This window comes from Nannobrachium achirus, assembly GCF_963921795.1.
Source record: "Nannobrachium achirus genome assembly, chromosome: 14".
Lineage (NCBI taxonomy): Eukaryota > Metazoa > Chordata > Actinopteri > Myctophiformes > Myctophidae > Nannobrachium > Nannobrachium achirus.
Genome location: NC_137821.1, coordinates 28,485,620 through 28,511,897, shown reverse-complemented (window position 1 = coordinate 28,511,897; position 26,278 = coordinate 28,485,620). Strand labels below are relative to the sequence as shown.

The 26,278-nt window shown below is 43.3% G+C and overlaps 1 protein-coding gene across 1 annotated transcript in view; it reads right to left on the bottom strand.

Moving 5' to 3' along the window:
- Window positions 1-26,278, bottom strand: part of LOC308298713 (adhesion G protein-coupled receptor L3) — a gene marked incomplete at both ends in the record, with an annotated part of 264,755 nt that overhangs the window by 200,106 nt on the left and 38,371 nt on the right. The window contains one exon of the mRNA XM_080742365.1: window positions 19,176-19,389. Within this exon, the coding sequence (XP_080598491.1) occupies window positions 19,176-19,389 (214 nt within the window). The remainder of the gene's footprint in view (window positions 1-19,175; window positions 19,390-26,278) is intronic.

The window sequence follows — 26,278 nt, the reverse complement described above, 5'->3', positions numbered from 1 at the left end:
AATGTACTTAGTTACTTTCCACCACTGCTGAATTTCAGCCGGGTGCCGGCGGGGCTGGAGAAGGAAAGTGGGTTTTTGGGTAACGCTAGGCGAGCCGTGTTTAGTATCAGAGGAGGAAGTCTATGTCAGATGTGCCTATGTATGCACGTTATTGAATATGCACTGTGCAGCGTCTTGCAGGGGGAAAACTATTATGCTTGACTGTAAAAGCCTGCAGCTCGAAGTATGAATTACCTGCTATTAGCAAAGCCAAGATATCCCACTAACAGTGACGAGAGATGTGCAGCAGCGCCGGGCAATTAAACCGAAAATATATCGAAACTGACATTTGGAAACTCTCACTGACTTCGTTCTCATCTTGCTCTTGTTAGTTAATAATATCTGAGTAGCAGATTTTCATATATATATATATATATATATATATATATATATATTCTTAGAAATCAACCAATGGACAAAATCGCATATTTTTTTATAATCACCTAAATCGATTAGTCTGATGAACCACTTAAGACCTATTATCTACTTTGTTATAATGGTATCGCGACGAGTTGAGATCGACGCGATGTGACGAGTTGAGATCTTGTAGACACCATTGTGCGACTAAGTATAAAGTGCGGTTTAACCCTATTATTCTTAGTGAAACAGAACCGAGTTACAAGTGCACTCGGTCTGAAGTTTCCTTCTAAGCCGAATCTCTTCACCAGAAACCAGATCTAAAGCTCAAGTACTAGATTGGCTATTTCTGACGATTGCTCCCCCCAGAGTAGGGGGAGTTAGGGTTCAAGTGGGTAATCAATTTGGTGACTTGGCACAAACACTGGCCAGGGGACTGCTATCAGAATAGCCAAATGCAGTTGGCCTCCAGGGGCTCCTGGGTTGCTCCAATCTGCACCAAATTGAGCACAAACACGGTTCAGGGGTCTGCCAGAGAAATAGTCACACTAGGGGCCATGTGTTCCCCGGCAGTGTCACAGGCGCACCGTTGCTACAATCCACACCAAACGTGGCACAAACAATGTTCAGGGGTCTGCCATAACGATGGTCACACCAGGGGTCATGTGTGGCCCCCAGGGGCCACATCGCTACAGGTGCACCGTTGCTCCAATCTACACCAAACTTGGCAAAAACACTGTTCAGGGGTCTGCCATATCAGGGGCCACGTGTCATGGGCACACAGGCCACGCGTGGCACCCACAGGTGCACCGTTGCTCCAATCCTGACCAAACTAGGCGCAAATGCTGTTCAGGGGTCTTCCATGAAAATATTGTCACACCAAAAAAACTAAATTGCACACACATGGGGCACTGCATCAGCATTAAAGCAGTGTCTATCATTTCACATGCCCATAACTACCGCAGGTGACCACTGCTTTGATCAGCACAATATAGGACTTAGGAGTTATTTTTATTTATTTTTCAAATTTGTTGTGCTTTTATGCCTTTTTTTGATAGGGATGTCATAGGCTGACAGGAGATGGGGAGTGACATGCAGCAAAGGCCGCCGTGATCGGGACTCGAACCCGCGACACGCTGTCGGGCTACACCGCTGCGCCAGCGGCTTAGGCCATTAATCAAAAAGTAATCAATAAAATTATCAATAACAAAATAATCAATATATGAGCTTCACAGCATATTTCCATATGGTTAACTTACTCACATATTTATTTGAGTTCAAGTGCTACCAATCGTAATGAATATTCAGCGATGTGCTTGGGCTCGATCAAAGTGAATTATGCAATCACACTATGAAACATTTATAACAGGGGAGTGTTTCTCCAGCATTAAGATTGATACCAGTGACTGCCTTCATATTATTAACCATGGAAAATGGGGGGACTGCTAGCCAGGGATCAGACACAGGGAGTGAGAGGCATCTGTTTAATACCACTTAACTCTTGACTGGATTCTATAGTCCAGTGTTTCTCAAATGGGGTGTACCCCTAGGGGTACGCAGAGGTACTACAGGGGGTACTTGGGATGAAATGGAAAATGGAAAAAATGTATTTTACGGTTATGTTTAATTATAAAACATTTACTAGCACAACTGTTCCTTAATAGAAAACAGTCTACTTACTGTTATTTTCAATATATTGACGTAAAAACTGGACTTTTGATTTTCAGTATTTTTGAGTCAAAATGTTGTTGTCGATTAGAGGGGGTACTGGATTCAGCAATCAGGAAAAGGCGGTACTGAAGCCCAAAAAGTTTGAGAACCACTGCTCTAGTCTATACACTAGCCCCTATCCAGTTAGCGCAATTTCGTTGTGAGAGGTTTCGAGCTTGTAGATCGGCTATTTTCACTGAATGTTGTTCACTCCAGAACAGGGACACTAGGATTCATGTGGTTAATCTATCAGCTTTATAAACAGGGCACCGATTTTCCGAAACGATTTTTACGCACATGATCCAATCCGTCTCATTCAAAACCAGGCCTGTCTCCTTAAAAGAGATTGTTAAAATAAGAAAAAAAAGCTCTCTGGAGGTCTGCGAAAGCAATCACACCTCTAACCACGACACAGACTCACACACACAGACTCACACACACACACTCTCTCTCTCTCTCTCTCACACACACACACACACACACACACACACACACACACACACACACACACACACACGCACACGCACACACAGAGAGAGCCTATACTCTCATCCCATTTTATGGCCTTGTCTGGAAAGCGTTACTTTGGGGGGAACCTGTGCCGCTGACATCTTAAACACAATTATAAGTACATGCTGTTGCCAGGATTGAGTGGAGGGAGCAGCGAGTAGACTGGTGACCCAGAGGTGAACCAGACAGGGCCTGGTTAAGACAGAGCCCTTGGGAAAGGTCCACCATGTGTCGGAAGACGGGGAGAGAGAGAGAGAGAGAGAGAGAGAGAGAGAAAGAGAGAGAGAGAGAGAGAGAGAGGGTCCGCTATAGGAAATAGAAAGCGAGGCTGTTCATCGTCTCGCTCTCTCGACCTTTCTGCCCAGGTTAGGAAGCAAACAGGTGGCATACACAGGGGCGTCACAAGGGGGGGGGGGGGAGTGGGACTGAGTTTCTAGGGCCCAAGGTGGAGGGGCCTGTCTTTAGCTATTGAAAAATAGCAGATATACAAGCTCGCAGCGCGGCACCGAGTGCCGCGCTGCGAGCTTGTAGATCTGCTATTTTTTGAAAAGCGGTAGATCTACAAGCTCACAGCTTGTAGATCTGCTATTTTTCAATAGTTAAAGCATAAAATAATGTGTAATGATGCGTTCCCGGTCTAAGGGGGCCCAGGGCCCAGAATTTGGTGCGACACCCCTGGGCGCACACACACCCACACACACACCCACACACACCCCACACCATCACCTATGCACTGTCCCCTCCTAAGCACAGGACTTGGCATATGGCCACTCATCCACGGCCACCTTAAGCCCATCAGAAAACAATTGAGAAGGAGAGAGAGAGATGGGAAAGGGAGCACTGAATAAAAAAGAAGGCACGGTAATAGATGCGTACGTAGAGAGCACCGGTGAGACAAGAGAAGCGGCATTCCAAGTATAATAGTAATTGAGAAGGGGGGGGGGGGGGGGGAAAGAAGAGGATTTGGAAGATTAAGAGAAGCAGAGTATGAGTGCCTCATAACAGAGTTGAGCTGCGACTTGGAGGCATTTCTTTCATTCGTCTGACTGCAACCTCGTCATGGCTTCAACGCCCAGCAGCTCAGGGAAGCAAAGAATGTAAATAAATATACAGGAAATGACATATGCATACAGGCACTTTACAGGCACAGCACTACAGTGGGGGAGAAGAGAACATGAGAGTCATGCCATCTCATCCAGAGCCAAGCAGCGCTGCATATGGCTTGGAAGCTTGACTTGAGAACAGCACACAGATAAGGTGTGCAGTGCTCATGAATGATTCACCATCACCGCATCATTTGGAGCAGCAGAGGCATGGAGAGGGACCCATAATCTGAAACTGTACAAAAAACCATGTTATGCTAATGAACTGCAGCTCAATTAGAACGTTTATTAAGATTAAGATGTGGGTTAAGGTCAAAGCTCAAGGTCACAGGGGCTCGGTCGGCCTAGGCGCATGCCATATACTGTAGGCTCTGATGTCGCGAGTTCGAGTCCCGATCCCGACGACCCTTGCTCCGTGTCACTCCCCATCTCTCTTCCCATTTCCTGTCTACTGTCCAATCAATAAAGGCATAAAAGCCCCAAAACAAATCTTAAAAGCTCAAGGTCACAATCAAGGTCAAAGTCTGAGTTTTAGCAAAACACTTCTATTTGCTTGGATTCCCCATCGATGAGGTCACTGTTAGGCGGGTTTCTGAACTGTCCACAACCCTCCTCTGAGACACAGACCAGGTAGAACATTTTTTATTAAAATGAGCATAAGTGTGGGTTATCATATGAAAATGGGTGAAGAGGTCTTTTAATCGGTACATTTTAACGATGAGTTCAGACTAAAGCTAGAATATGGGTCTTGTATATCATATAGGTTAGGTATGCACAACCGCATAATTTCCAATCAAAGCATGTTCCGAGTACAAGTGATTAGGCAAGGAATTTCCAACAGCACAAATTGATACTTGGGGCAGGGGGGGGGGGGGGGGGGGGAGTCAAAAACGCGTGGGAGTAAAAAACAAAAAATCCAAAGGGAACTTGAGTTATAATTTCAAACATGATTTATGAATCACTCAGCAATCAGCATGATTGTTTTTTTTTCTCCCTTCCTTTTCTTCCGTCTGGGAGGAGAGATGAAAAACAAGCTCATTTGTTAAAGGTCAGTGGAGGTTGCCTGCCACTGTCTCTCAGGTTGCTAGATGTAGGGAAAAATGATATTTGGAAAATAGCCTGTGTATATCAGGTTCTCACAGATAATCCTATCATCTTATCAAATGATTAAACAAATGCCAAGTTAACTGAAGTAGAATAGCTGATGATGAGCTATATGTGTTTTATTTTGCCGTTTTAATATTTAAATGGTTAAACTGAATTTTATGCTATAGCTCAGTGGTTCTCAAAGTGGGGTCCAGGGGCCCCTTGAGGGGACTCAAATTTTTTCAAAAATTGTTCTAAATTGACCCTCACAAGTCTAACTCTGACGGTATACAAATGGAACCAAATGGACCCGTTAGGGTCCATTTGGTTCCATTTGTATACCGTCAGAGTTAAGGTCTGGGTCCTTGAAATTTAAAAGTTTGGAGTATCTCGGCTATAAGTAATTTTAGTGGGGACCCCCTGGAACCCCTTCAAGGACCACACTTTGAGGACCGGTTGCACATCAAATGCATGCCTTGGCTACTGCTCCCACCTGCCAATTAGGCAACGGAAGAAGCACAGAGATGGAATGGGAGAGATGAAAAGATGATGGCACACCTCTGAGCAGAGGAAGGCAAACATCAGATGGAGGAAAGGAGGGGGGAGAAGGCGCAGAAGCGAGGAATGGGCTCCCTGCACGCCGGCTAACCACCTGCTCCTGTCTGAATTAGAGCCATTCTTTACTGTTCGGGCTCGTCCAAGTGAGACCCACTCCCCTGGCTGGCAAATGGACTGAGGCTTCCCCCCCCTTTCATTTCATTTGATTACATTACAACTCCCTGTGTTTCAGCCGCCACCGCAACTATTAATCCGACATTAAATAGAAACAGACGAAATGCTTCCTGAGGGATAACGTGAAACGAGCCAAGAATACAAAAATAAAAATAACTTAAAAAAATTAAGAATTCTGGGGCGCCCGCTGGACTACTGGTCCAGGCGCATACCACTTAGGCATTGCCACATAGGCGTTGATGCATGGCGGCGGCGCCGGTTCGATTCCCGATCCGGACGACCTTTGCCGCATGTCACTCCCCATCTCTCCGCCCATGTCCTGTCAGTCTACTGTCCTATCTAAGCCCCAAGAAGAAGAATTCTACGACTCTCAAACTTTTGGATTGTTCAGTGTCTGCGTTTAACTCGCTGATGCCCCGTGGGGCTAGCCAGCTCAGAAAACCCCCAAAAAATGGACGTGGTTACAGTTGATTCAAACCATGGACCTCAGTCAGAGCCAATCCGGTTTCTCTTTTATCTCCATCCCTTGAGAGATGTGAATCCGCTCCGCATGGGCAGACTGCTGGAAACATCACCCAACCGCGCACCGCTCGCTCACTTGCCTCTGGCCTCCTGCTCCACCTAATCACCCAGGGGCGTCGCACCAAATTCTGGGCCCTGGGTACAAGGATTCACTGTGGGCCCCCCATGAATGTTCTTCATATGGGGAGGGGGTTTAACCCATTTAGACTGGGAACGCATTATTATTACGCATTATTTTGTGCTTTAACTATTGAAAAATAGCAGATCTACAAGCTCGCAGTGCGCACTGTGATCTTGTATATCTCGTGAACATTTTTCTTTGAATATTTCAAATCCTTCTTTTTGAAAAACCTCAAGTTTCTATGTCAGTGGTGCTCAAACTTTTTCATGTGAAGGACCCCCAAAATGATATGTATTGGACCACGGACCCCCATCTTAAAATATTTAGTTCCAGGGACCCCCCCCAGAAGCAAAATTTGAGTTACAAATGTCCACTATCAAAGATCTGCACACATTTTCACAACTTTCAATAGCCAAAATATAATTAAGGCTCCTCCACATTGGGCCCTAGTAACTCAGTCCCACGTCCCCCCCCTTGTGACGCCCCTGTAATCACCACACACTCCTGGTGCATAAGAGCCAGGGTCAGGAGACCCAGGCAAGCCCACGGGCGGGTAGGTTAAGTCTGCCAAGCCTGTAAAATTTACTGCACATAATTGGGCCAGAATGGAAATGCAGAAGGTTCTTATCAAACCCTGGTCGATGGAGACGGGTGGGAGGCAGGGCCGAAAAACGGAGAGGATGGTAATGAATGCCAGGTGATGTCATCCAAGGGACGTATAATTATCTTCGTTGTCGGGTGGAAACCTTGTTTGTCCAAAAGTGTTCGTTTTGTATTTATCATTTAAAAAAATGATTTTAACTAGTGAAAAATGATTTTAACAGCCGATCTACAAGCACACAACGCGTTGTGTGCTTGTAGATCGGCTGTTTTCACTAGCTTTGTGCGACACTTTTGTATGACGTAGGGCTTTAATTCACGAAAGAAACATACAAATTTGAAACTCGGAGATACATGGTTTCTGGCCGACAGTGACGATAATAATATATTTGGAGGGAGAGAAAAGAAAAACATTATGAAAAAACGAGAAAACAAATGATGAAGCCGAGTTAATCTGAGGAACTCTGAATTGTGCATATTGCTTTGTGTGTTTGCTATATCGCAGATGGGAATTCTTTTCCCACTGGTCTTTCTGTCAAAGCTTTACTTTACTCATTGCCCTCTCTCAGATTACTTGGCGAATGCAGCAGAAACCTCCTTTCATTCTTTGTCCATTCGTTTTTTCCGCTGCACACAACTATTTCAATGCAGAGGCTCCATGATCATGTTTCGTTTCGGTAATTTTCAGGTGCACAACACACGCATTGTTCCTCGGCGGAAATTACCATATCCTGACGAAGAACACAGAGTAAGCTCTACTCTAGGATCTACTTTACCACTACAATAAAAATCGAACAGCACAGGAACTTTGTCATGTGATGTTGATGTATGAAAAATGTGCACTCAACACTGAAATTTGCATTCCAATGACTTCTTATGCTAAAAGTGAAGGCATTTTAGTGTAAATATGCAGGCAGTGGTGTAAGTACATTTACTTAAAGGAGACATCCAGACCAAAACACATATAGGGTTAAATCTGCCTTTTATCATACCCCTTCATACCTGCTTTAGTCGATTTTTTTCATAGCTGCCCCTGTTGCTTGATTTCGGCTCCCCTGTTGCTAGATTTCGCGGAATCTCTCATAACTAACACAGTGGATTGTCCTTAGGCTAGTGTGGTCATTTCTTGAGCTTCAAAGTTAGTATTTTTTTATTGGATTGTGTTTACACAACGTCCTGAGACGAACCACACCGCTGTTTTGACCTCACAGGCACCCTTACTTGTCAAACAGACCCCTCCCTCCCTCCCTTTCTAGTTTCTAGCCTCTCCTCTCCCTGCTCTGGTGCAGAGCAGAAGCCGTTTGACAAGTAAGGATGCCTGTGAGGTCAAAACAGCGGTTTGGTTGATCTCAGGACGTTGTGTAAACACAATCCAATAAAAAAATACTAACTTTGAAGCTAAAGAAATGACCGCACTAGCCTAAGGACAATCCACTGTGTTAGTTATGAGAGAGCCTGCGAAATCTAGCAACAGGGGCAGCTATGAAAAAAATCGACTAAAGCAGGTATGAAGGGGTATGATAAAAGGCAGATTTAACCCTATATGTGTTTTGGTCTGGATGACTCCTTTAAGTGCTGTACTTAAGTACATTTGAGTTATTTCCAGTACCTTTACTTCTACTCCACTACATCTTGGATCCAAATACTACATTTATTTGAAAACTTAGTTAGTTTGTAGATTTTGATCATTATTAAAAACCTACATTAATTAAACTTCAGCCCTATATACATTTCGGTCATTTGAAAATAGCTAGCTCACAATGTGTTGCGATGCCTGTCCTAACCCTGGCTGCACAGTTCCCACACAGTCCCAATGAAGATCTCCCGGACCACTAATCTATTAGAATCTCTGTAATGCAGAATAAAGGAACCACATGCTTGCACATGGTATTTGCCATTCCCCACATTAAAGTCATGCATGAATTCATCTGGCATTCATTGTTTTGGGAGTTCGAGAACAAGGGGAACCCACTGGGGGGGACGGCTTTGAGGGTTATGCATGGGTAATGACAGTATACCACTCTCTGGTCTGTCTGGCATAGTAAGCCCTGTGTCAACCCCGGCCGTCTGTCTCTGCCATCTTCATTTCGGAGACTTCTTTGACAATGATTATGGTGACTTTGGGGTCTTAAAGAAGCAGCACTATGATTTTCATACTTTTTCACGTTTTTCTTTTCATTACTTGACATCACTTAAATAGACCATTTGGTGTGGTTAAAATGTGTGAGGATACTGTGCATGTGTATTTGCGACCGAAGGTCGCAGTTTACTATGAGAAACGTCACAGCTTGTCCGTGTCCGTCCGTGTAGACGTGTACACATTTTTACGGCCTATGGGTTTGCCGCTCTGACATCACACTCTGGCTTCACTGTGATGACACACTAACAGAATCCCTTTTATCCTCATATATGGAGTTCTCTGATGTCATCAATATTAATGATGCCCTGTTAGAGAGATCCCTGTGATGCCAGGGGGAACAAATCCCTTTTATGCCCATATATGGAGATCCCTGTGATGCCAGTGGAACAAATCCCTTTTATGCCCATATATGGAGATCCCTGATGTCCACATCCTTGACTTCCACATCACTGTGGCACGGTCGTTTGTCGCCATGAGGCGTCTTACTAGTTATATTGAATTTTGTCACAAAAAAAAAATCATGCCTGATATAATGCACCTCAACAAATACAACTTTTATAGTCAATGGAATGTGAAACTTCTTGGTAATGCATGTAGAGTAAAAAGTATTTTTAAGGGTTCAGCAATGCACCAGTGCTATTGCAGTGTTGTTGAGAAGCAGTTTTTTACTAATGGAGAGAAGTGTTGAGATGCAGTGGTTCTCAAAGTGGAGTCCAGGGACCCTCAGTGTTCCTTGAGGCCGTTCCAAATGAACTCTTATCGAGGTTTGCAACTCAGAGAAAGTGTACTGGAACCAAATGGACCCATAACATTTGGTTCATTTGCACATTCTCGGGTCCTTGGTAGTGAAAAATCCTTTGAAACCAGTGGTTCTCAAACTTTTTTTATCCCATTTGGCAGCGGAGACAGCCGAGTAATGCTTTGGTGAGACAAAGTCGAATCCAGTATTTTAATGAGCTGTTGGATGTGTCAACATAAATACAGCTTTTTAACACTTAAAATGTACTGTTTTTGGAAGAAAAATAATAATAATAATTGGGCTGTACAATACCCAATGATCATTATCTAGGAGGAAGCGGGCCTGTGGCACATCAACAAACATTAACAAATCAAAAAGAGAGGGTTGCCAATTTCTCTAAAAACTGAAATACTGGCACGGAAGCATTTTGAATACTCTAATACAGTAGTTGCCTTATTTAATGATCAATAAAACCATCTCCTTAAAATCAGTGGTGGACAAAGCACTCAACTCCAGTAGTTCTTGAGTCAGATACTCCTGGTCAAACAGTACTCCACTACAAGTGAATGTTGCCGTGTCAAATTTGAAATTGGCTGTAGTACTTGCTTCACAAATAATAGTGAAAATAACAAATGGCGTGGTTTACAGTAGCTCTTCTTTTGTCCAGAATGGCACATAGCACACAGTCAAAACAGTATAGTATTCACTTGTTTGTGAATATGAGTTTAAGACGAATTAACAAGGAAAGTGTCAAGTGTATATGCTACAGTAGCCATGCTATACCGCAAATTACCAAGCAACGGTGTTAACACAATTTGTAGAACTAATCAGTGGCATTATGATAATGATATAGCCCCATTTTCGCTGTGTTTTAATAACCTTTGGAATGCAATATTTCTGACAATGTGAATTTATGCTTAAATCATCATACCTCAAGTACAAAATATATATATTTTTCATTATATTCTATCTTTTTTCAAGGTAGTGTATCTATGTAAGACATTCCAGTAGCCTGCTGACAGCACTACTTGTTGGCAAAGGTGAGAACTGAGAACAGATCAGTCAGCATGAACAATGAGAGACACATTGAAATCACACACTTAAAAATAATACATCTTAGTTGTATCACATCTCATTATCACTGTTGAAAATCCGACAATCTTATGGCACCTCACATATTTTCGCCATAACGCGCAGCCTTATTATGAACTGCTACTTTCATCACCTGCTATGAAGAAACGCATGAAAACCTCCAAGTGGCTGTCTGTCTGTCAGTCAGTCCCTCCGCCAGGGTGAGGTTGCTTTTTGCAGACAACATAGAGACGGATCCCTTATCTCCCGATTAGGGAGTCTTACTGGTGTAGTAAGTGGTGAAGAACACCAATGACAAGCTCTCGGCAAAAGAGGTTTGAAAGCTGAAATAAGTAAACAAACTAGAAATAAATAAGAAAGACAAATCTCTGATGTCCATGTTCCTCCCCTTGCTGGTAGATCCATCAGCATGATGAATGCATGGCGGCAGGGAGAGAGTTCTCTTCTGCTCCAGTGTTGTTTTTGACTGTTTTTGATTTTAGTTTTAGTCATAGTCTTTTGAATAAGATCTCATTTAGTTTTAGTCATAATTTTGTCTCCAGAGAAGTTTTAGTTTTAGTTTTAGTCGACTAAATATCATGAGATTTTAGTTGACTAAAACTACAGTTGATTTAGTCAACTAAAATGTATTTTGGCAGGCCTTGATGGCATCGTAATGACTAATTTTACACGTTGCATGCTGAGAATAGCCGACACCTGAGAGCAACCAAAAAAATAAAATAACTTTCTCCTCCACTAGTCCCTCCCTAACGTTTTAGTCTAGTTTTTATTTTATTGACAAAATTGTCAATATATTTAGTCGTAGTTTTAGTCATCACAGCTTAGTTTTTATTTAGTTTTTATTTAGTTTTCGTCAGTGAAAAAAACGCAGTCGACACACATTTTTCGTCATAGTTTTAGTCGACGGAATCAACACTGTTCTGCTCCTGTCAGTTAAAAAACCCTCTCATGACACAGCATCCCGCTCCAGATGAGGGGATTTGGCTGAGGATGGGCGCAGGAAGTGAAGGGGGATTCTTCTTCCACTTAATCCTCCCGCTCTCCCTCAACTAAATATCTCATCAAATCCTTCTACTCTGAAATCAGGTCAAAAGCCAAGGATAATGAGGCCTGGACCGGATGGAAAAGATCACTGGCGAGAAGCAAGGAATCCTCTCCAGTCTCGCTTTGCGCTCTTGGAGCGACGACGTACTTTGATAGGATCTTGGGTAGTGCACTACAGTAACTGGGCATGATAGTCCAAATGTTATCCATAATCCTTTTCCCCCCTGTTGCTTCAGTGCTCTGTGATCGAGGACCCAGAAGCAGTGATTTCACTCACTGTCACTGCAATAAATGTGCAGAAAAAAAGGAACAAATGAACAAAAGTAGGTTCTTCCATTATAATAAAACATCCATCTATTCCCGCCTAATAGCAGTGGCACTCGGGTGAGTGTGCTCGAGAACGTCCATCAAGGACAACGTAACATGTCACGTAACAGTCATTTCACTGTCCCCACATTAAGTGGGCTACTAGGACTTTTGTCTTTAAATAGACTTACAGTATTTTTTGTAGAATTCAATATTTTTCGTAGAATTCACTTTGTTTGCATTTCTTTATTGTGTTAAAAGGGTGTTGATTTAAAGACCTGTTTCACCACGCATACAACAAGTTAATGGAATCACTTCAGGTTCCTCCATCACAGATGCAGCAGCTTATCAACACTATTTTGACTTCTATCTATCAGGTAGTTATACAACCGAAGGTTATACCAAAGTTCAACATCACTTTACGGCTAATTATAATGTGTTGCACGTCCGTGTCCTTTATGGAAAAGTGATGTGCTTTCAACTGAAAAATGACATTTATTCACGCAACACAGCCATGCGATGAAGTACAATTAGCCTTTATCTCTCCCTCATTCCTGTCCCTCTGTCACCACAACTTTATTATTGCAGAGGATGATTCATTTGTCTCAAGCATTTGTGAACTAAATGTGTCAACGTGGATAATGACCTGTTTGTTACTCATTAACAGGCAAGTTGTCAACTGCCTACTGCCTACTCAAGGTCAGCAGGTTACAAACCCAGATGTGTAGATTAACACATGTACAAACTGTCAAAACCGTCAAGTCCCCTATTAAAGGAGACTAAAAGTAAAGGTGACATGAGATCAAAACACTATAGCCACTGAAACAGCTAATCAAGAAGCGGAAGGCTCTCAGGGTGATTGAGCGATAAGGAAAAAATAATGCAATGAAATACAATAAAAGAGAGGCACTGGAATAGAGTGAAAGAGGGGTGGGACGGAGAGAGAAGCGAACTGGGGAAGAGGGGAGTCTCCGCTGTGACCCTCTTTATGCTTTGGGGGTCACGCACAAAGCCTGACACAAAGCTATCAGCTGTCCCTCTGGGTGCTCGTTGACTTTTGCGGAGATGCTGCGTGATATACAGCTTTTGATATAGCATGTAATTACCACCCGTGAAGGCCGCCATGCCTTGGGGAAACACAGAGAGCTGGGCTTCTGATCAGAGGGCGGGCAATGTTGCTGGATAGCTGTGCTGTGGTGTCATGTTTTGCCCAGCTTCTCTATAGCGAATTGAAACAATGAGATGGGACATGAGATACGAGTGCCGGACAGAGGTGGAGGACAGTCTTGGAAAGAGTTAAACTGTACAGAACTCACAAATAGACGGGGAGCAAAGCACTCAACAAAGCACGTCCGGTCACGGTGTGAACAATCGCCAGGCAGATGATGTCAACAGCTCCAATTACGGCATCATTCGCCACAATAAAGCAATGCGCATGCAGGTGACGCGTTCCTTCAAGCAGCAGTGGGATTTTTCTTTGCAGGAGCATAATGGCAGAGGCACGCAGGCGGGAACGGGTAATGACTAAAAGCCATTCATTTCATCCTGTCACAGCGCGATGGGAGACAGCCTTCATTTTGAGATGCATTACGGCACTCACCGGCTCAGCAGCAAGCTATCATTCAGATGTGAGGGCGCTATTAGACCTCGCTTAAAAGACCGTAATGGAACCAAACACCTTGCTAAAGGAGCTGCGCACACACCTAACAGGCCCTTATATAAGTGACCTGAATGGGAACGGGGTAACACTTTGGGCTTTCGTTGTTGAATATAAATGGTCATTCCTCTTAGTGGCTGATGACGAGGAGAGAATTTGTATTTGAACTTTGGTCGACTTTGGCCCGAATATCGAATAATATTATTTATAGTATTAATATTATATATATATATATATTTTTTTTTTGTATATACAGTATGTATATTTGACAGTGACAATACAAAAAACTAGTTATAAAAACATACAAAATGTATTTTGTATTGGATCCGAGCAGCACGCACGCTGCTTCTCTTCCACTGGTAAGTGGTAACCTGTTTTTAAGACATTTTCAATGGGGAAAATTTGTTTTTATAACTTGATACATATTTTTCTTGCATTGACCCTGTCAAATAAACAATAACATATTAAAAAAACTAGAATATTCGTTTACCAGCCCTAGTATGTATGTACTGTACGTGGGAAGGGGGTTGGCTAAATGCGTATTGACAGCTCTTGGGGACCGACGATGACATGGCAGGGCATTTGCCGGTGACGGATCCTAGCCCGTGGCACACAGGCCTGAGCCTGCTGCAGCCCCGCTCCCCCTGCTTCTGACGGGATGAGAATGCTAACTAGCGTACAATGCCCTTCACTGAAACCTAACTGGTGTCAGCAGGAGAGACAGGTGGTGCAACTGGCTGGGAGAGGGGAGAAAAGCATGGACAAAATCCCAGAGGAGGAAAAGTTCTGTGAGTTGGGGGGGGTGAGTGTGGGGGGAGGCATTCAATCGGAGCCATGGCCAGGAAGATGACTTATCAGTTATCACACAGGGGAGGGGGACTTAGTCTGCACCTTGGAAGCACATACTGTCGGCTGTGCAGTGTGCACCCATGCTGATATGCAGTCCCCATAAACCGTACCAAATGAATACGATAGGAAGTGTGAATATTACAGGGACAGTGAATAAATTCAATTCAATGTTTTCACTTGCAATGTGTTTTTCTCCTCCCCCGGAAAATACTAAAATACCATGCCAATGTTGTTCACATAAGACACAGCTACTCTGATCAAAAATGCAGCCTAGTGTGGAAAAAAACGAAACATTAAAGCATGGAGTTGGCGTAGCATCCGTGAGCCATCCATCCGTTTGTCACACCATCATTTCACAAACAAAATGATGTGCGTGATCCACACAACCCAAATATGCCAGGTGATTCGGCTTTTCCCGTCCCGACATTTCAACGCGTGACAGCCTTAACAGAATCTAAAGCAGGGACGTGCTGGCCATTGGGAAAAGCGGGAGTACTCCCGAACGGCCGGTCCAGGCCGGCCATTATGAAACATTTTTAAATAAAATGTCGGCCTTCGTTCCATTTTGGGGGCTGGGCGGCCAACAAAGTAAATCGTCACTGTCGGGCAGAAACCTTGTATCTCCAAGTTTCAAATTTGTAGATTTCTTCACAAAGCAAAGCCCTGCTTCATCATACAAGGCCGTCGCACAAAAGTAGTGAAACCAGCAGATCTAAAAGCACACAACGCCTCGCGGGTGCGAGGCGTTGTGTGCTTGTAGATTGGCTGTTTTCACTAGTTTAAATCATTTTTTAAATGATAAATACAAAATAAACGGTTTTGGACATACAAGGTTTCCACCCGACAATGACGAAATATAACTCATGTAATTGGCCCACTGGCTTGTCACTTGTCGTGATCTGAAATGGCAAATCTTTGAGTAGCAGCAGCACTATAGAGAGAGATCTCTCTATAGCGCACAATGAGGGCCATTGCTCCAACTCTTTTTCCCGGGCTGAATCAGGGGCCCAGCACGTCCCTGATCTAAAGTCACATTCTGTCTTCGGAGGGGATGGTTTTGTTTTCTTGTGCTTTTTGTTTGTCTCTTCTACAAAGCCCTAATGAGCTTATCCAGCGCCAGGCTCCTAGCAACAGCTGTGACAGTTCACTGTTGCAACTGTCGGCGGGGGGGATTGTTGTTCGTTGTCGTGCTAACCTTTGCATGCTAATGCTGTTGTCGCCTAGCCACAAATACCAACCCGCACTCTGATACCTCCTTTTTGCTCACAACTTTTCATCCACTCCCCCCAATTTGCCCTCAAGTCAAGACACAAAGCGGCCCTGGCTCTGAAATATGCTTTTTTTAGCAACCGGTTGAATCAGCCCCCAGTCGCACCAGTCCGGCACTGCGATGCTAAAAAACAGTGGTTCTCAACCTGTGGGTTCTCAATTATTTTGGGGCCTCCCCAGATGATTAACCTAATGTGAAACATTGTTTTATCCCTCAGAAGAATACAAACCAACATAAAGTTTAAGTGTATATAGAGGGTATCTGCACATTTTTAAAGTGACAATTTAAGGACTTTTTAAAATTAAATTGTATTGTATTGTGTATTGACATTGGCCACATTGTCAAATATTAGAGGCATTGAGAGCATGTAGATCTGCTATTTTCACAATAGAACCATGTTATACAAAATGTGCTTGTCAGGGTGGGGGGTCCCCAGTTCAAATACGGTTATTTTGGGGGTCGCGGCCTGAAAAGGTTGAGAACCACTGCTAAAAAAGACCCACTGTTCCCTGGCAGGGAGTTTGTTGGGGTTGTGTTCTTGACAGTTGCAGGAACCGTTGATTCACTCCCGCAGGGGGTTTGTTTCTATTCTGAGTGGGCTGCGGGAAGAACTCGGTAGCTACGGGATGGATCAATTATCTGACACACGGCCCCAATCAGCTGCTTTTTTTCCACGCCAGTGATTATCTCACCTCTGTTGTACCACCACACTAAAAAAGCAAAGAGGAGCATCGAGACAATGCACAAGCAGACCCCCATTAGTATTCCCAGAGAATCACATCCAAAATGGAACATTAGGTTGGGAAATAATAGCGGCATGCCAACACCGGATAGCAATTTAGATAAAGCCCATCTCCACTCCGTGGCTCAAGGGTGTTTTGACCTCACGGTGATGATCATTCTAAGCTAATGTATATGCATAGAATGATATCTCAGAGACAGGGGGTCGTCATTTTGCTCCGAGTGCCGCAATAAATCAACAAAAGGAGCCAAGACTTACAGTCCTCGGCGCGGAATTAGTCTGCAGGCATGAGCACTTTGTTATTTGTCTTGATCACAACCCGCATGCTTAAATCCCTGATACTTGTATATTAACTTAACGTCGGCAATCAATTATGCCCCTAAATCACCGCCCAAGTGCAGCAGGCCCACACCCTGTCTGCCCTGACAAATAGGTCTCCATGTCCGGGGTTTCTGCACAACATAGCCATAACTCTGCTCAAAACACTCATATCTGGCAGCAGGGCTCACCCAGAGAATATTTATTTACACAAATAAGAGATAATGTATTCAAATCATTTAAAACGTACATTGATTTCCACTGAAGCAAATTTATGACTGATATGACTGATATGCATTTGCAGCTAGGCAAGTTGGGATTACATTCATGAGGATTATATTCCACATAAAATTGCATGTGCTGAGTCATAATTAAAACGGCATAAAGCTTATCAACTTATCACTTATCAAGAGAGATTCATCCCAACTATTCTTATTCCTGAAACTGGATCAGTTTATCAACACCCTAGTGATAAATCATGTCAGATAATTTAAAAGGTGAACAGTCGTGTTTCACATACATTCGCAAGAACTACTTACTTCAGAGGTAAGAGATCAATAAAATGAGAAGTATCTAGTTTAAAAGTGGAAATGCATCTCTCCTCTCGAGAGATGCAATTCATTCCATCTCCACTCAATTGATGTCAGGTGTTGTATTACAACAGCACTTATCACAATGTTTTATTTTCCGCTTGTTCTGTTGACGATCCTTTTCCCTCCAGAAGCAGCAGACAATCCATTCACTAAATGGAAAAGCTTACTTTTACAAATTGCACAATGAAATGCAGCAATCATCAGCAAATCTGTAAAATGGGGCCGCTCATTTGTACTAACAGGATGCGTGATTGTGTATTGCTCTGAATCCCAGTGCGTGGCATACAAAATGACATTTGGTATGTGGCAAGGATAATCATGACAGCGATTTAACATCTAACCAATCATAGAAGATAATAATGCTCAAATGAACTTTGATTGCAAGTGATACAAGATAAGAGCTACAGTATGCACGTAACTATGGTTCCATGAATTCTGAATGATCACAAGAGGCGCTGCTTCTAGCTGCTTCTACTGCATATTCTACGTGTATATCTTCTATAATCTACGAGTATATATAAGCTGACTTTGTCAAGCATCTATACCAGTGGTTCTCAACCTGTGGGTCAGGACCCCCACGGGGGTCCCCACATTATTTTGGGGGGTCCCCAGATGATTAACTTAATGTGAAACATTGTTTTCTAACACAACAGTAAACAAACCAACATAAAGTGTAAGTGTATAGAGGGTATCTGCACATTTCTAAAGTGACAATTTAAGGACTTCTTAACACATGGGAAGCCAAGGTTTCTAACATTTCTAGCTGTTGCTGATGCCGTCGTTCACTTACGCTTTCATTTTGAAGAGCCTCGGAAGCTTTGTGCGTGTGCACGTGAGTGTCCACTGACGATTGAGGAAGAAGATCCATTTGTTTACAAACGCTCGCGAAACTAAAATCCAAACCGGGGCCGACCATCGCGGTAAAGTGTCGCCGTGAAAACAGGCAGATCTCTGCTTCCCTGGCGTTCTTTGCACCTTATTCATAGATTAAAGCTGTTTTTATGTTTCAGCCTAGAATGGAAGTGTATGTATCCTACTGTAGATCCTCCATTTTGTTTCTCTGCGAGCCACGGTGTGACCAGGGTCTTTCACAGGGTACACAGAACGGATGCAGCTGCATGTAACCAAGTTAACCCTTTGTCTCGTCTCTCAACGAGATGACTCATTTTTGGCACAGCGACCTCCAGTGGCCGTATCTCGTTACTGAACGAGTTTGGCTCCCAAGTTGTTAATACATCTAAAATGACAAATGAATCATTGGACAAATTGTCAAATATTAGAGGCAGAAATTGTGAAATTAGCCGATCTACTTTCACAATAGAACCATATTTATACAAAATGTCATGCCTCAACTCTTAGTGCTCGTCAGGGTGGGGGGGTCCCCAGTTAAAACATGCTATTTTGGGGTCGCGGCCTGAAAAGGTTGAGAACCACTGATCTATACGAACACAATAGGCCCGTGTTTGAGGGAGGGACGGCGGGCAGGGAGGGCGATATTTTTCACTGCTGATACTCCTATGGGCGGCACCGGTCAGCAGGGAGTGTTGGGTGGGAGGAGTAGGAAAAAAAGGCTCTACGTCCAGTAGGAAACCACAGCAGTGACAATGTATAAATTGGCAAAAGAACTCTCACTCGTGTGTCTTACCTTTGAGACATGATCTTGTACGCATCCGGCAGATAGCATCTTGTGTTCTCCATCTGAGCCGGGTCGGCGTCGCAGATCTTGTCGTCCGTGCGGCCATAGTTGGCACTCTCGATCATGATGACGTCGGTGCCCGGGCAGCGCAGCTCGATGGGGTAGCTCTCGCATGACAGTTCCCTCCGTACCACCGCCATGGGGATGGGCGCACGACTGAAAGCTGTGTGGAGGAAAACGGCGAGAAAGTGATGTCAGACGTGTGACAAGAAAAGGAAGTAAAATGCTGTCAAATCTCACAACATGGCTATAAGTGGTCAGTGTGTGTGTGTGTGTGTGTGTGTGTGTGTGTGTGTGTGTGTGTGTGTGTGTGTGTGTGTGTGTGTGTGTGCGTGTGCGTGCGTGTGTGTGGGTGGTTAGCCCGTGCTGAGGCCGTCCTTTGGCAACTCTGAAAATACGGTAAATATTGAATAGAAAATCAGGTTTACTCCTCAAGGACAAACGCAGGAGGCCTGCAGAGGAGGCTTGGTGTCAAAAAGGTCTGACACGGAGACATAATGCATTGCAAGCAGTTGGCCCACTCTGGTCTGGAGTTAGTGTGGGTGGACAGGACTCTGTGTGTCTGGGATTGGGAGGGGGATGAGAGATGGCACAGGGGTCCCAGATGGCACGGGTGGTGGACCGAGACACGGAGAGACGGAGGCAGAGAGATGGAGGGAAATAATGACAAATAGAGGCAGGTGAAGACAGTGGTGTAAAGTAACTAAGTACATTTACTGAAGTAATGTACAATTTTTAGGTATTTGTACTTTTACTTCTACTCTACTACATCTCGGATCAAAATATTGTACTTTTACTCCACTACACTTATTTGAAAACTTTAGTTACTAGTTACTTTACCGTTGTAAATTATAATATTATAAAACACACATTAACCCACTTAAGCCCTATTTTATACCTTGGCTATTTGAAAATAGCCGATCTACAAGCTCACAACGCGTCGCATCGTGACGCGTTGTGAGCTTGTAGATCTGCTATTTTCAAACATTTATTACTTTTACTTTTGTTACTTTAAGTACCTTTTCATGCCAATACTTTCATACTTTTACCCAAATACATTTTGAATTCTGGACATTTACTTGTAATGGAGTACATCTACAGTGCAGTATTGATACTTTTGTTACAAAATGTGATTACTTTTCTGGGCGAAGATAGCAAAAGTTCGAGAGAAAGACAGAGGGAGACAGATGGAGGAGAGACAAAGAGAAATAATGACAAATAGAGGGAGGTGGCGATAATTTAGCAAAAGTTAGAGGGACTTTGCTGGTCAAATACAAGGACGCAAATTGAGCACTTTTAACAGTTTCTTTAGAGGGAGGATTAAATGAGAGCACTCATCAAGCGGATGTTCGGAGGCGGAGAGAGAAATAACGAGATGGAGAGAGCGAGCGCGTAGTCGATCCAAGTCATTATAACATCCCTCCTGACTGGCATGTATGAATCATAACCGTTCACATCATTCTCTTGGCTCTGCAATGCGAGATGCTCCATTTTAAAACAGAACAGGTGACAGGGGTTCATAAGGGGCCACTTGATTCCTCCCGCCAAAGCAGGCCAAATCTCAATGTTGTTTACTTGCAGAGACTCGAGCGATATGGGACTAAGCATCAACTGCCGGTCCGGCTGTTTCTGTTTCCCATCTCCTTGACACAGAATTATTCACACAGCCATGCGCGTGCCTCTCTAGGCAACACGAGTGCATACATATTACATGAATGCACAAACACAAACCACACCAGCATGTGCGCGCGCGCGCGGAGGCAGGCCGGAGGAGGTTCCGTGTTTACAGTGGAAATGAAAAACGAGCAGGAAACGTAAACGTTGCGTTGAGTGACCATAGTGGTGCGGTGACAGTTATGGATTTTCATAAACACACTTCCACACAAGTGTCTGTGTTGAGGGAGCCCCCTCTGGACAATGTGTTCCAGCACAATTTATCACAGAGGACAGATAGACTGGCCCTGTGCGGGCGTGCGGGCGTTGAAAACTTACATTAACAATAATGTACAGTACAATTACTGCTGCTGCTATATCGATGCCTAGAAGACAATGCTGTTCTTCACCTTGGTGCCCAGTGAAACATAGTAACTTTTTGCCTCTGCCTTTGTATTCTGCTTTTGAAATTGATATTATCCTAGATTAAGTACTATGTTCTATCCGTCTGTCTTTCAATGTTATATGAGATACTTAAAGTGTGGTTCCTGTGGAAATAAGCCTCGGCTTTCTAGGATCTGCTTTTAGTTGACCTTGTACCATGTCATGAAACTACTTTTTTCTATTGCAAACTTCTAATAAATTCTTCTTCAATAACTCGAATAGAGGGTATGCATCATATGCCCCTCATTGTGACCATACTGTAGGTCGCAGTTAACTATGAAAACTGGCACATCATTCCGTATCTCTGTCTGTCTGTCTATAACACCTGACACTGTGGTTCCCCTGACACATCACTGTGACATCACAGGTGATATCACAGGTGACATCACCTATGTAAACGTCTATATATGGGTATTCCCCAGAATCCCTTTTATGCCCATATATGAAGATATGTATATCGCCAGTGATGTATATCGATGACATCAGGGATGTCATCGATATACATCACTGGCCAGATGGCCAAGACATGGCCCATATCTGTGTGGCTGGTTCAGATAGGGATCTCCATGTATGGGCATAAAATGGATTGTATAATGTCATGGGAACCACTCTAACAGAATCCCTTTTATGCCCATATATGGAGATCCCTGATGTCATCAATATTAATGACGATATCTAACAGGACTTAATATGGGAATGCCCATATATGGAGGAAGACGATATGTCACGATATGACATTTTACATTACGATTAATTGTCACTCAAATAATTGGCGATTAACGATTTAATTGTGTTTTTGTTGTTGATAATTACATTTCTGTTTGGCTTTTAGGCTTTGCAGTTGCATATGGTAGATATAATACATAATCTAAATACTCAAATACATATTTGACAACTTACTATTTAAAAAATAACATTGATAGTGGAAATAGCCGATCTACAAGCTCACAACGCGACGCATCGCATCGCGAGCTTGAAGATCAGCCATTTCCACCATTTCTGAAATTTTTCAACATTCACGATTATGACGATTATAACAAAATAATTGCGATAATGTCAAATAATCACGATTAGACGATTATGTAATAATTGTGACAGCCCTACCCTGTGCAGATCCTTTCAGTATTAGTTCACCGTCTGCTCTGCACCACTACAAGACGTGGCGAGGCAAACCGAAAATAAATCCCAAATATTAGGAGAAACTGACACAATATTGTGTCATTTCATTTCATCTCATAAATCATTCAGGCGCCGACACTGAGAAGGCCACGCCATTGGGAACATCGTTGAATAATTGCCGCCGGCTTAGAGATGAAAGATATCAATTATACCTCCACCCCCCTCTCTTAATGGGACAGTTTATTCCCTTTCTGAAAACTACTGGTCTTTGTCATATCAAATGTCTTTTAAGCTGAGGAAGGCAGAGTAAAAAAGAACATCACGACTTGACAGGCAGGTAGGAGCACCGAGACGAAATTACAAAAGTGGAGGCGGTGAAGAAAAAAAAAAGAACATTAGCTTATGACAGAGGGTATTGAAACGGCGAGTCCCATTTTCTGTGCTATTGATCGTTGTGCATACAGATTTGGGCTTTTTCAGGTGCACAGCCAACATGTGGCGAAAAATAAAACCCCCGGAAAGTATTTTTAATGATTTATACGCCGCCGCTGTTCGCCCTGAATGGCAACAAATTTGATCACATTGTCCTGCTGTCAAAAAAAAAAAAAAAAAAAAAAAAGCCTCCATTTGTACACCGGGAACAATGCCGACAAGCCCTGTAACCCGGTAAGGGCAAGAGGCTCAATTCATGTTGGTCAACTTCCCCAAAAGCGGCATTAAAAATACATCAGACAATAGCTAGACACTGCAATTCCAGCCCTCGTGTAGTACCCTTAATCCCTCTAATGTAAGCAAGAGAACATGTGCCAGTGGGTGTCTCGGATTACCGGGTCTAGTCGACGACTCACAGTGTAATTACATTTGTGCCTGGAGGCGGTGATTGATAAGGCTCATATTCGTCACATGTCAGCAATCCTTTCCCCTGTACCTGTGATGCCCGTCTACCTTTCCCATCCACCTCCCATCTCATCAACAGAGCTGTCAAACAAAAGCACCAAACAGACCAGAGTCTTATTGAAAGTCGTGTCCTGCTTTTCCTAGACTCCTCGCGTTCATCTCACGTCCACATACTTGCTCTTTTTTCCTCCCCTACGAGCCCGGATTCTTCAGAAGACTATTTTGTGCAGTACATCTAAAAAAATGTTTCATCCACTGGCAGATTCTCCCTGGATAATTCCTCTGACAAGCGTGCTACTGATGAAATGTACTAGTTTGGGACGGGGGAAAGAAAATTTATTCGATGAAATGGTGGGGAGGGGAAACTGGACTGAATATCTCACATAGTACTTTGCAGCACTGTCCTTAATCGCGGGCACCTACAGCAAGGACACAATTGATAAGAACACCACGGTTGAATATTTCAACCGGCTCAATTACTCTCCAGAAAGGTCACGGTAAAGGTCAAAGAAAAAATAATGGAGTGTGGGAAAATGCCAGCACTCACTTTCAGATATTACTCAGAAGTGGAGGCCCATTGAAAAGCAAGAGGAGTTCTAATTGTGGCCTTAATGGTGGCTCCTTTAAACGAGGAGGACATTGGCTGATCTCGGGAGGTCAGGCACGAGTGTTATTCAGGTGTTTCGATGAACAATGAACAGGCCCACCTCCCTTATTCTCCCTCTCTGAGCCACTGGGGAACACTTCCGTCCAGGCACAGAAACAATGACATGTGGAAGTCACCAGGGACGTGCAGAGAATGTTAGAGAGGCAGGGGCTGAAATTTCTAATTTTGTGAAAGTATCAAAAATAGCAGACCTCCAAGCTCACAAGGTCGGCTATTTTCGGTGCTTGATCCCACACTGAACTAAAGCATAATCAAGTCAATACTGGAAATGTGGTGTATATGGCATGGATTTCTACACAGAGAGGGCAATTCTTTCAACATAAGATCCTGCATTCAAGTTCAGGAGAGATTGGACAAGGGAATTATCTTGAATGCCGCCTTCAGGTATGGCATTCTTTCACCATAGTGAAAACTGCATTCATGGTCTGGAGACCATGAATTGCGAGGCGTTGTGAGCATGTAGATCTGCTATTTTCACAATATTCATCTGTGGAACCGAGTCACATTAAATGTAATACTGTACCTACAATTCCAAGTGCTTGTCAGGGTGGGGGTCCCCAGTTCAAAAATGTTTATTTTGGGGGTCACGGCCTTAAAAGGTTTGAGAACCCCCGGTATAGAGCATTAACAAATTCATCCGCCAAGGGGCATTAGCAACTCATTCTTATGACTTGCTATCTAGCCAAGCTTTATAAACTATATATCTTTTAAAGAGAAAACAATACAAAAATAAAAGCGAATATTCGACTTTGGTGAACAACGTCGAATAGTGACTTTGACATTCGAATATTCGAATATTTGGTGAATGCCCTAGAGTTCACGTGCCTGGAAGTCACCATTAAGAACAAAACTTGGAGCCTTGGAGGCCACACATTTCTATTCATCTACCTGAACAGTAAAAGTAGATGGTTGGCTGCTCTGTATACTGTAGTAAACATATTTATGTAGTAAATGTTAGCTTTAACTTGTATTGTTTTAGCAGCGGAAACACACACACACACACACACACACACACACACACACACACACACACACACACACACACACACACAATGACACACACACAGACTAGATACACACACACCCTCTTCTACAGCAAATGGCTAGGCCCCTTCAGTACTACGCTGTAAAAATATCATGCATTTCCAGTGGGGCACATTCACGTTCTCTGAAATGCACAATGCTAACCAAGTTTGACTTGACTTGATGACTGAGCTTATCCAAATGAGATGGCATCACTTGGATAAACAGAAACCAGGCAGGGGCTGAGGGCTCTCAACAAAAAGCAACGCGTTTTTAAAATGATTTCACTGAAGTGCACAGGCTGACAGACATAATTTCCCAATAAATATGCAGTCTCCAATTAGGCCGCCTGCAGAAGTTGGAACTGTGCCAAATACGGGTCCAATACCTAGAGAAAACGTTGAGGGCTATTCTCATGAAGAGATGTAATATTTCATTCCATGGAGGCAGGCTCATTTCCGGGCCGTGGACGGCACAAACAAAAAAAAGTGAGGAGGCATTCAACTTTTTGAGAATTGAATTAGAGAGAAAGGGAGGGTGATGGTGCGAGAAAGAAAGAGAGAGAGAGAGACAGAGATAGAGAGAGAGAGAACGATAAAGAGACAGAGAGAGAGAGAGAGAGAGAGAATAGAGAGAGTGCTGATTCAACATATGAAATGTCTCTCTTTCTAACCATGTCGCAAGATGGGCCGAGCCCACAAAAGCCGCTGATTAATTAGCAGCATGAATCTAGATGCCGTTATTTGATTAGAGAGATGGGAGGCTGCCACGCCCCCTTCCTACTTCTCAGCGAATTAGATTTCTTTAACCTATTTAGAACGGGTACGCATTATTGCGTATCATTATTTTATGCTTTAACTGAACATTTGAATTTTGACCCGAAGTGTCTTCTAAATCTTTCCAAGGTTTTTTGAAAAAAACTCTACGTCAGTGGTTCTCAAACTCTTTCATTTCAAGGACCCCTAGAATTATATGTATTTGGCAGCTGACCACCGTCTCAAAATATTATCAGGGACCCCCCAGAAGCAAAAATGAGATATTCAAAGATTTGCACACATTTTCATGATTTTTCAAAAATAGCAGATCTACAAGCTCGCGTGCCACGCTGTGAGCTTGTATATCTGCTATTTTTCAATAGTTGAAGCATTAATAATTCTAGGCTTAAATGGATTAAATCAAGAGAATAACCTGTGGTGGGCTGTTTTCGCAGAGCATGGAGCTAATGTTTGCTCATCGAAAAGTATGCCAT